General features: G+C 36.6%; 1 protein-coding gene across 1 annotated transcript in view; it reads right to left on the bottom strand.

Moving 5' to 3' along the window:
* Nucleotides 1–1,669: 1,669 nt before the first annotated feature.
* LOC139147323 (CD109 antigen-like) overlaps nt 1,670–12,755 on the bottom strand; it is a 71,582-nt gene continuing 60,496 nt past the window's right edge. Inside the window, exons 28-32 of the mRNA XM_070718382.1 lie at nt 12,487–12,645; nt 11,759–11,931; nt 10,612–10,771; nt 8,320–8,422; nt 1,670–5,712 (exon numbers count right to left, since the gene is read on the bottom strand). Coding sequence (XP_070574483.1) covers nt 5,522–5,712; nt 8,320–8,422; nt 10,612–10,771; nt 11,759–11,931; nt 12,487–12,645 — 786 coding nt within the window. The 3' untranslated portion in view covers nt 1,670–5,521. The remainder of the gene's footprint in view (nt 5,713–8,319; nt 8,423–10,611; nt 10,772–11,758; nt 11,932–12,486; nt 12,646–12,755) is intronic.

Raw genomic sequence — 12,755 nt, 5'->3', positions numbered from 1 at the left:
CGAACCATTTGAACCCATCCGAACGAACTTCAAACAAATTCAAAAATATGAGAAAGTAATGTATCGATGTAGGATACAAAGTTGTCAAATTATGCCAGTCAAATGGTTCGTTGGTTGTTCCCTTCATGACCAAAAAGGGGATCAAACCCGAGCGTACCCCGGGAAATGTGTACTTCTTTCAGTCGTAAGAGGGAGGATGGTGACAAACTACCCCGTGAGGCCAAATGTGTGTTGTCGGCATAATCTGACCTACCTTATAGAAATAAAGCCTGCGACCCTAAGCTTTCTTCCGCATTTTAAAAAATTATGCATGATTTTGTAAAATTTCGCTGTTTTCAATGGGTCACACTTAAATTTAAAAACAGTTCTTGACCGACCGACCCCATCGCCTATTTATTGTTATGCCAAAGCAAGTAACTTTCCGACCCTCCGACATTGAGGGCACTCCCTTTTCAAGATGAGGTGCATATGTACAGTTCTAACCCCATCCCCCTCTGCGCCTCAAATAGACTTCTTGACCAAGGTACTTTTGACCTCTATTTTTACCCCGCACGACGATGGACCAACCATGCACAGTTATTTTGTATCACTTTGCAGGAAATTTATGAGATTTGGCACAAGTGTTTTACCAAAAATGTTGATTCTTGAACCTCCCTTTAAAGAAATTCTGAGTTTGCGCTTTGCAATGGTACATGGCGCTAGACAGCAAAGAACAAATGTTGGGATGAGTGAAAACGCTGCGCTGGATCACCATGGTGATACAAAAGAACTCCCTCCCCCCTTGTAGGTAATATAGCAAAATTGTACTTGTATTGCAAATTGTACTTCCTCTGTCTCACCCACTGCATTTGATTTTTGCTTTATCCACTAACAGAATCACCAAAACAGGAGTGGTTGAATTTTGGTCTGTCATTGTATTGATAAAGACATAAGACACAGCTGATCCCATTTCAAATTTCTACACAAGCATACTTTAGAAATGCACGTAATACGAGCCTTTAAACAGTAGCGATCTTGTCCTCTCTAGGTCTTGCACTAGTGCATTTGTTATGACAACACTGAGAATATATGATCGATGTAGACTGAGTGGCACCAAAATACTTGGCATTCGATCAGGTGCCAGAAACACTATTGGAACTAATTTGCGATAATTGGATAGTGAAGAAATGGTGGTTTAATCTGCAAATGTAAGCTCATCTGCTTTTCTTTTTTAAGTTGTACACTTGTTTTTATCAGTAATTTGTAATATTGCAACATTCAGCAATAGGGCACCAACACTTTTGAGAAATTTGAACAATATGAAGATCCGATTCTCCCAAATTAGTGCCAATGGCGTTCAGATTAAAACCATAACAAATCTACATTGTATTCTGCATATTCCAAGAAAGCATAACTGAGCGCATATTTGTTCATGAAGCAGTTTTGGTGCAGGGACTGTGGTAAACTCTTAATAAATCATGTCAAAGATTTTGTATCAAGAAATAATATCCTGGTGTGTGAGGGCAGCAAGAATGATGTCAATGACTCTTCAAAGACATCTGTTGTGATCATACTAGAAAGACATTCACAGCATCCTATCAGTGTAGTCTTCACACAAAGAAAATTGTTTTTCGCTATTTGCATATTTCCACCACTACTATGAAAAATATTGAGTCACTCAAAACTGAAATAAGATGCTAATTAATGATTTATTACAACCTAAATTACAATACATAACTGCAATGTCTTTACAATCAAAATATACATAACTGATTATATTGACAATTTTACAAAAAAATACATATTATTGACATGAATACAATATTTAGGTACATCTTCTATGATTCCTGTGGCAAGATAAAGAAATAGTCACGACAAGGGTTGCCTCAAAATCACAAGCGATTACAAAATACGCATCAATCCGTGCTTCTGTTTTGTAAATGTATGAAGGAGAGTTTCTCAAGGTCAATGCTGACAGGCAATGTCTAAGTACAGGTATAATATAATAATGATACTCAAGCCTTTGGAAACGTGCCACTTTTGTCCAAATATGATTATTTTAGAAGTGGGTTTGTCCTTGAAATGATTGCACACCATACCGTGGTACAGTTTGAGTTGATAGCACAGTGTAGTGCAGTGCTCTATTAAAGTGTTGCTTCATATGTTATGAAAAGCCTTTGAGTGCCACAGACACCGTATACAGCTTCAATTGTTCTACTTCACAATATCCCTTTAAGCGCCAAAGTCAATTTTTGTTGCCTCTATGAAATATACCTTGGTCGATTTCTTTCAGAGTTCTGCCAAAATGTTGATAAAAAACTGTAGCTAATGAAATATGATCTCCATTTGGTCCAAAATTATCAAAAAATTCATATAAATTGGGAAAATGTTGAACTAAATTTTGGTGGGAAAAAAATACAGCTTTCAAAGGTTTAAGAGCACATGCAGTGTTACATACTCCATAAACCAGAGAGATCACAAGATGGCAGTACAAACAATCGAATGTATAAAAAATGCACATGGAAATACACATTTCTGTGCACTTTTCTGCACCTAGTTTTGTTTGTACTGTGGTCATTCAAATTCCAGGTTTTGTCCATTTTCTCCCACCCTTTTCCTTGATAGCAACCAACTTTTAACAGGAACAAACTACAGAATCTTGTCATAAATAAAGGCAAAAGAGTTAATTTTTCACACTTTTGACAAGTTTTCTACCTGATTTCTTCTAAAACCATGTTGTGCCTCAAATTACAGTCTCTCAGAGCACAAGACAATTTCTACTGCAAAAATTCCATGTCTCAAAAATATAGTAAATGTTACGACAGACATACGCCCACTTTATTGTAAATGTACATTATAAAAATAGATAAAGTTTGCTCTATAAGTGTCTATGAGTATGAATGTTGAAAATTGATTTCCTAAAATCATCCTCTACAAAATACAGTTTTCAATCCATATGTGAAGTCATTCAGATAAATTCCCATTGTTGAGAAAAAAATTACACAACTAACACTACACGGTATTGATTGTAAAACTAATCTCCATGGCTTGATCAAACTTATTGATCAACATGCAGTGAAAGTAGACCCTTACACAATTCTAAATATTCTCAGAATCTGTATGTGAAGTCCACACCGTTCATGGGCCACATGTACAAGATTAAAGAAAAGCTGACACTGTATACAGGTCTACACTATTCAAAATAATGTTTCAGACAAGCCTTTGCCATGAATGGTTAAAAGTATCTGTGAAATACATGTATAGTTCTGCATTCATCGCCATCAAATGCCTTAACCCTTTCACTACAATGGTTTGGCCAAAACCTACTGTCACCAATGGCTAGTGTCAAAATGTTTACTGAAAATCAGGGGTGGATAGGTTAAATGATTGTCATTTCATCAAGACATCAAGTAACATGTAGTAGACTTATGTTTTACTGCAGCAGTCCTCTGACAGATTAAACGAAATCCATGAAAACTGATGACTCATCAAATTTTGCTTCTGTATCTAGCATTTGACCAAAAATTGTAACAAAAAAGAATCTGTGCAAGTTGTGAAATCTGTGGATAAGTCATTAACCCCCCCCCCCAAAAAAAATTGAAATCATATTCTATTCATCCAGTGAATCTATATGCTGCTGAACCTGTTCATCCATTTAAACAGGCCCTCAATTACTGTAATAATGGGTTTTGGGCCAAACCATTGAGTGGTGAAAGGGTGAGTCAAGTTATAAAGAAAAAGAAAAAAAAACTGTAACACTGACGATAGAATTGTTCAACAACCTCACTTATTATGTCATAGACAGGAATCCTGACTATTTTTGTCCATAGTAACGCCTCATTCAATGGAGTTGCAATGTTTTTGGCAAGACAGAACAGCCAGCGCACAGTGTTTGATTAATAATACACAGCAAAGGTCTGTAAGATTAAGAACATACTTGCCATCAATAACTCATATCACTTTTGAAAATTTTGAAAACAATTTACACATGATTTAGTTGATTAATCTACATTCTTTTGGACTTGTTCTTCCAGAACAGGAGGCATCTTGCCGTAAAACAGATAAATCTTAGAGATGTACAAGACAATCCAAGTTATATAAAACATTTACAACAATATGAAAGGTACATCTTGAATAACATATTAACCTTATACTACAGGTTGTCACTTAATTCATTAAACGGGTACATACACACGACACATACATAAAATTTTGATAACATTTTCATAAAATCTGAGTACAACACTATAAAGTGAGAAACTTCACTGATCATATAATCTGTGGTGATATGTCAGAAAAATAGAGCTATGCTATTCCGAAGGCTGTGCTAATATTGGTACTGATGTACAGTAAATTAATCTCATGCCCACATGGCAAGGTTTGGCTGTCAGTTAGTCCAAGTGTCTCACAGGGAAAGCTGTATGACAAGTTGATTTCTTCAAAAGATGTGACTGTAGGAAAAGCAGCTGCTATAATCATGTGACAACTCTATGATTAATTCTTTCTTTTCACAGCTTGACAATCAGACATATTTATTTTTGTTTTCAACTGTAGCATGAGATAAATAAAAGATCAAATGGTGAAGTAGCCAGTAGGCTGGTCTGCTATGTTTGAATTATTGAAATTGTTGCTATGATTGTATCTCAATTTTGACAGTCATCAGCATATTCCTAACCCTCTCATTACCAACAAATTCACGTCACATGTTGCGTATACATTGTACATATTCATGATATCCAAAGTTTGGTCTAATATTAGGCTCCACTCTGTGATGTCAAATTTACATGGTCACACCATAATGTACATGTGGAGTATGCATCTTTGAATTGAGCAAAGTCAAGTGTAATAACCCAGCTTGTGTAGACTGAAAATTTTGACATTTGCAGTCTTTCTAAATGCTGATGATAACCAGTGTAAGTATTGATATTGAGCTGCTAGAAAGTATATTTATGCCTTGGGCAGTGGGCTGGGGAAATTTTCAGAGTCATTCATAGCACTACTGTTTCTTGGTTGTATAGATTGTGTTCATATCTACTCTGCAAGGCTACTTTTGTCAGCTTCTCATATTAATTTGGCAATTAGCCAAGATTCTTACACTCAAGAAGTAATTAGAAAAATATATTATCAGAGTTGTCATAGTAACTGAGTTGACAGTTGAAACATGCAGTATTCTCATTAGGCACTTAAAATTCTAGTAATTTGATCAGAATGCGAAACAAGGCAAGTTTGCAAATGACACGTTAATCAAAGTCATGGATACAAAATGTTTGTCTTATTGAAACCATTGTCAAATATTTTCAGCATCAAAAACTGAGCCTTTGAAAATGACCTATGTTACATCTCATCACTCATGTAATGATGTGAACTTTGATTAATCTACTGACTCTGAGTTCCCCTACAGATGAGGCTCAAACTTGTACAAGTAGTATTTGATGCTTTCTGTACAGTTTTGATGAGTAATCTGGACTACATGTACTTCACGTAGCAAGCAACTATAACGGTAAGACCCAAATTGCCAGGACGCATCAGAAGGAAAACAAACTCAGAAGAATTTGCCGACAACCAACAAAATTGAGAGAAGCGATACCAAGACAGTAAAAGTGACAGCTCCCTTGGTTAGTGGTTGATTGCTTGTATTACTATTGTTGTCACATCCGTGGCAATCATCACACACTTCACAGATGTTCAGACTTTGCTGTGTGCTGGATACATAGGTGCTCGTCTTCCTTATTTCTGTAATTAATGCCAAATATAAACGTATTACAACACATCTGCCATCAAGAATAATAGAATTTTGTGCACATTAAAAAAGCTATTGGATCTCAAAAATTATTCACTCATAGAATGCTTGCCCTTGAGTCAGTGAAGATGCCCACCTTTCTATGTACAGAAGAAAACTGTTGCTGACTTTCAAGTTCAAAATCGACAAATCTACTGTAGACAGACTCTACTTTAAATACCAACAAAGGAAATATCTGAGGCTTCCAGCAATTGGAAAAATACAAACAAATACAGAGAAATTGGTGCAGGTTATTTTTGATTTACTATCAAGCACAACAAGCAAAGCAATAATGAGTGAATGTTGCAGACTGGGAATCTTTGTCTTTTCTCTGAAACAGCGTGTGAAGTTCTGGTTAAAGCCCCAGTGCTGCTACCTTTCGATGGTTTTTTCATTATTTTTATTTTATAAATCAATTGCAATTTCTTATTCTACTCCCCAAAGAATGTTGAAACACCCACTATTTAGCTTGTCAACTTAGCATCTATATGTGTAAAATGCATGAATATTGTTTACATTTGAATTCTAGTCAAGACCAGAAGTCAGCTTTCAACAATAACAATGCACTTTACAACCATGGGGGGCGGGGGCTGAGTTGACAAGCTGGATACTGTGTATATCAACATTCTTTGGGGAGAAGAACAAGCAATTATGGTTCACATTCAAAATAAAAATGGTGAAATTATCATCAAAAGTTAGCAGCACTGGGGCTTTAATATCACCATGCTACCATCTTCTAGACTACACTCTAAGTGTATGCTACGCTTTGTTGACTTTAATTATTAGGTAGACATGTGTAACTAGGTTACATCCACAGAGTACATCTGGTACTCATATGGTTTTAGTTTTGTTTGGCTGGCAAAGGAGGTTGGACATAAGGAAAGATTTCTGAGTAAATGTGAATTCAAAGTAAAAAATGTTTGTAAACAACAACAATGGTGAGCAAATATATCTAAAAGACTGAAAATACAAAAAGCTGATTTTAAAATTTTGTTTTAAAGTTCTCCCAAGGACTGCTTGTTTTTGCTGTTCATGCCTTCCTTTAAATACAGTGCAGGGTAGACAAGATGGGAATGCTTCAAATGAAAGATTTTGCGAAGTGTGTAAGGCTCACACATTTAAAGAAGCATTTCATTTTCTCATGGAATACCCTGCATATCATGAACTGAGATCACTATACATATCTACAGAGAATCTACTTTTATCCAAATCTTTGTATTTCAATGTCTCGGCATTCCCGTACATTTTCTTCCTGATAATTATCATGTAAAGTTTTTTACGTTAACTCCTTTGCATGTGAGCCAGAGGACTTGTAATGCAATAAACTGCTACTACAAAGGAAATGTTATCTTGAAAGCAATCTGATTCAATATCACTAAGTCCTGATTTTTGACCAATTTTTACATCACGGGACTCTCCGGCAACCTTCTGCATCAAGCTTTTTCATTTCAACAAATTTCAGCTTGTTATGAATCTTCATTCCAAGTACCCATGAAATACATTCTCACCAGTTTTTCAAGTCATTGCATTGGGCAGAAACAGAGATACAAGACATGGTAATTGACATGCACAAGAGATAATGTACTTTGACCTTTTACAGCTCCTATATGATATGCAATAAGCATGTCCGTGCAAAACCAAATCTCAAAACTCAGTAAATTAGGATATTACACAAACATTCCCTTTCCATGGAGAGTTCAAATAATGTGGAACTGAACACCTGCTGTTCACACCATGAGAGCGCTTTAGTCTGAGAGTAGTAGTCATCTAGAAATGTGTTCTTTGCCTCAAGAGGGCGCTATCTACAACAAGTCACAAGTTATACCTATGTTACACTGGACATCTGAGTACCACCACCTCATTCACTGAGCAATGTCATTGAAGAGTGTGCATAAAATCTGTATTGCATTTATCTTTTCTCAGACCGCAACTTGTAAAATAAGGTAATTTGAACACTAAAAATGAGGTAAATTGGATCCATTTTAGAGTTGCTTATACCTATGAAGGTGGACAAGTCACTAGCTTGATTGTACAAAATGGCACCAAATAAGGAACATTCACATGCCTTCATTTTGTGTCATACATTCATTAAGCTGTAAAGTTGTGACTCTAATATCTTTTGTAAGCATTGGGTTCTGATTAAATATTCAGGAATAATTATCTAGTAGTATAGCTGACCGAAGTCAGTATTTCCATTGGCAATGCTATACAGCATGGGTTTGCTTTGGCTACGTGCAGGCCTAGACCAAATGTATTTACTTGCCTCGATAAGTTTTGCTTTTTGACTGATGGGTAATTATGGAGAGATATGACAGATATAACAGATCCAAAGTTGCTCTGGGAGTTGAGTAAGAATTTGGGTGCATGAAATATAGCAAGGCTGCCACCATACATTTTGTGTCAACATATTACGCATTTCCACCTCAAACATTGAAAGCTATCATTTGAGAAGGTTGGCTAAGCTTGAGTTACTATGGGCAAATCCTTCATTTCATACTCTTCTACGGGAAAATATCCCGAGCTACTCTCCAGTAAAATTTGCATGATACCATGTGACTCACCTGGTTTATAGTAATCATATACGGTAACAGTAGCAGGCTGTGCCTTGGCAACTGCTGCTGACCTTAGAACTTGGAAAGTGATGCAGGTTTCTTTTGAACCGATCTGGAAAATATATCAAAAATGTTGTGTCAAGAAGGAGCATATAACAATATGGATTGTTCTCTGAAGTCAACATCTAGACTACTATTGGCTTAGATCACTTCAAGTTCCAGTACAAGTTTACACTATGTAAACAATGGCCGATTATTTTCTAGGCGCTAAAATTTTGTTCTGGTTTACAACAGTAAAGTTTGATTGATTTAAGAAAAATACCGTCAAGGACAGTGTGCTCACATTGGTTTGAGAAATATTTAAACCAGGAAAAACAAGAATGTCAAAAGCAAATAAGGTCTCCAACTTAGGTACTGGAGTTCATCTTTAGGAACATGCATATCAACTTCTATAGCAATGAGACAAGCAGATCCTACATACATAAGCAAATGTCAACAACAAAATATAGAGAAGCTTGATAAAAAGAAAAGGTGGGAGCGGGTAAAAAATGTACAAGGGATCTGGTAAAAGTAATGCTACCTCATCAATCTTCTAGACCCTAGCCCCTCCTGAATATCAAATGTTCCATCCCTTGTATTACATAACGCCAGATGACAGGAAATGTATTTAAAACCTTGGGGAGTTTTACTTAATTGGATGAGTGTTATCATTCTAATGTAAACAGTACTTAAGTTAGTTACAGATAGTGAAATGCCTCCCACTGTGGGCGGTGATTACGACATCTGGAATTATCCCGGATCTAAATTTGTCATCAGTTCTTGTATGTCTTACATAGAAAAGTTGCAAAAATGGTCCGCAATGAAAACATTCACCTCAACTTTGTTTTCTGGATCAAAATTTCCTACAAATTGATACCAAATATGACAAAATTATGTTCACAGCCTTCAAAACTGTCTCACAACATATCCTGGTTGGTGTAGGTCATTTAAGGTCACAAACTGAGAAAATTACCTAAAATATATAAATTTCGGGGTTTCCCAACACTTTGAGCAGAAATTTGTCTAATAAATCCCCCGGGACTTTATACCAAATTACAAAGCTATCAAACAAATAATTTTGAGAACAAGTTTTCTTTGACCAAAATTGACAATATTGTTCTAAAAAATACAAATTTGTATATTTCAGGACAATTTATTGTCATCTCTGTACGTCTGTATACCACATATAAAAGCTGTCTGTCCAGGGGTTTTAAAAAGAAAATACTTTTTAAGATTTTTTGACCAAAAATGACAAAATCGCTCCAAAATAGTATTTTCCCAATTTTGTCATAATTTCAACAAATAAGAAGAGTAACACCCTCGCAAAGATCCAACCCAAATTTGAGAGCAATTGGGCTGGCGGTTTCAGAGAAGAAGAATTTTTACTGAAAATGAGAAAAATCACCAAAAATTCAGCAAAAATACAAAATTAATGATATCTTCACAATATTTGTAAAACTGTATAAGGTTCACCTAAGGTACTTACACACAAATTTTCAGAGCAATCAAAAGAGCAGTTCTTGAGTTATTAATTCTTGACCATTTTCACATTTTGTAAGCTCATTTGCATAATTTTGGCAATGCAGACTTCATTTGAACAAAATCCCATCTATAGCCCAGGATGCATCAACACACCAAATACCAAGCTGAAACTTGCAGCGGTTTGCATGTTTTTGATGTTGACGGACATACTGTACATACATACATACATACATACATACATACATACATACATACACACATACATACAGACGCCATCGACTTCAGCTTATACGATAAACTCACATTGGTATAACCAAATGTGAGCTAAAATACCAGTAGATACATGTGAGATATTGTGTAGAATGTTAAATGGAAAATGTCACTGAAATACACTGAGTTTAAGACATTCATATTAAATAAAGGTGTTTACAAATGTTTAGATAATATTTGATTAACATGATGATGATATTTGTGAACAGTTAATTGTTGTGCATTAAAATGTAGTGGGAAAGGTCCTTCAAAGATGGCTGTCTCTACCGCCCCAATGTATTCTCATAACCAGCATCACCGCCCTCTATCAGGTGATGTTATTTTTAGATTGTACCTAGTTTGGGGATTATATACACTCACAGCGTCTGCAGCTAGCAATGTGTTGCTTTGATGTTTGCCCCAGTTGCCAGTCCCTCTTTCATTAGGGTCTACGGTGAGATAGGCTGCTTTGTGAAATCACAAAATCCCACACAAGGTCTTCTAGAAAGCCTCTTACTTCCATCTCCTTACCTGATTGAAGTAGAACACTGCCTTATTGTTCTCCTGTTCTGCTCTTTTCAGTCCATCAGTGGCACCAATCAGCTCTGTCAGAGTCTCAGTTTCCGCATAGAAACCTGATGGTATACCAACTTCCATGACTGCCATACCTGTAGTTTCTCCAAGCAGATATCTGATAAAACACATTGAAATGTGTAATAAATAACTTATCAGTCTCCCCAACTGTTTTTCTCCCTTGTCAAATTTTAAAAAGGGCTGCCCTCATCTGTCTGGTGTAAAGTTCTATCTCCATTTACTAAACGAAAGGAAAATCTGAAGTCACTGAACAAAAGGTTTCTAAAATCATTCTTTGTTATTGAAAGATACAGGAATAGGATTGCTAAGAAACTTTGTGTTCTCCCCACAGTATAATCACCATGGAGATGCCACTATGCCGACAGCCACACCTATCATTCTGACCGTACACCTGCTGTGCACTCCTTTGTTTGTCAAATTTCTTCATTTTTTGCTGACATTACCAATTTTACATCAAAACTCTTTCACGCTGTTGAACTTTGAACTGACTGATGACATGAGTCAACAGTGCATAAGTGTCACTTCCACACATTGTTTCTGCAGGCAGTTTTTACCTCATTCTCTATTAGGTTAGTGAATGCTCTGCTCCTTACCACTTGTGCAAATCAAAATATCCGTGAGGAATATTTTGTGCTTGTACGGTGTGTGGTGTGCCTTGCATGGAGATAGGCGCCAGATCAAAGGGTTTGTGAATATCCACCTTTATTTCCTTAGGTATGATTATGCTTGACATTGACCAATATTTGAAATTCAAAATGGCTGCCATTCCTTGGTTAAAACTGCTTGACATTTATCAATATTTGAAATTCAAAATGGCTGCTATTCCTCGGTTAACTCTGTGGGGAAATAATGTCAATTTTCAAAACCTAAGACAGAAAAATTTTCCTTTTCACTCCAAGAGCTTCAAAATCAACCCTACAACCAGTGAACCAGAAAAGTACTGTAAAAATTCGAGGGTTCAAATATCTGTCCCAACTGCACATTCTAGTACCTCAAATTGTGTAAAGTTAAATGAAACAATGTCAGAATCTTGAAAGTCATATTAGCTGCACAAAAACTGTTGCAAGAGTCATTCGATACTTACTCAGCACACGTTGCTATTGAGATTTGATTTCTGTTATTATCATTGGTGACAATGATTACATTGAATGAGTCTTCGTCATCACCCTCTGCTGTGTTGAAACTGACGGTGAACTGTAGGAGTCCTGCTCCAGTGCCGGTTACGTCAACCATGACTTCCCCTGATGTCACAGGAAGCTGGAATGTGAAACACATGACGACATCAATAGTTGGCGACAGACACCATTGGTATTACAATGCCTTATATACCATATCTGTGATAACAGTGGTAGTGTGCCATTTTTGCAATATTGGAGCCAAAATTGTGGGCTGGTGTGCAGTGTCTCAAAAGCTATTATCCAATTGGGTGGTTGAATCTTACCATTCTAATAGAATTATACAAATAGACTCCCCAAGTTGCTGGGAATAGTGACAATCGACCAATCAGATATAAGCTTGCGAGCACACTGCACATCAGCAGAAAATTGTCAGTCTTCCAAAGTTACAAAATGGCTAAGGGAGCCTTCAATAATTACAGGGGATGGGCCGGGGGAATTCTGTGCACATCAGTACTGTAAAAAGTGACCCCCCCCCAATTCCCCGGCCCACCCTCCCTGTAATTACTGAAGGCTCCCTAAGTACCAATTATTGACTTTAGCACGTTCAAGAGGTTACAATGTGGAACAAGAATTCCGCAGAAATGCAACATTGCAAGATGACAAAACACATTTCCCATCGGACAATACTTCTTACCTCTACTTGTTGTAGTACCATGGCATTTTCTGCGTTCACTTGGAGTTGAGTCCGGTAGGAAGGCATCGCCGAGGTTGTGACTGTAACTGTGAAGTCCTTGCCACCTTTACTCATTAATATGGCAAATGCTGAGAGTGCTTCAAGGGCTATGACAGTATCCTGTGACAAGATATCAAAAAGCCATTTACTTTCATGTTTTATCACAACACACACAAAAAGGAATTGCAGTTGTTAATTTGCACTGAAACAGTACTATCTTTATCTAACAT

This window comes from Ptychodera flava, chromosome 13 (genome assembly GCF_041260155.1).
Source record: "Ptychodera flava strain L36383 chromosome 13, AS_Pfla_20210202, whole genome shotgun sequence".
NCBI classification, from domain to species: Eukaryota; Metazoa; Hemichordata; class Enteropneusta; family Ptychoderidae; genus Ptychodera; species Ptychodera flava.
The sequence above is the reverse complement of the archived record's forward strand: the minus strand, read 5'-3'. Positions and strand labels throughout refer to the sequence as shown.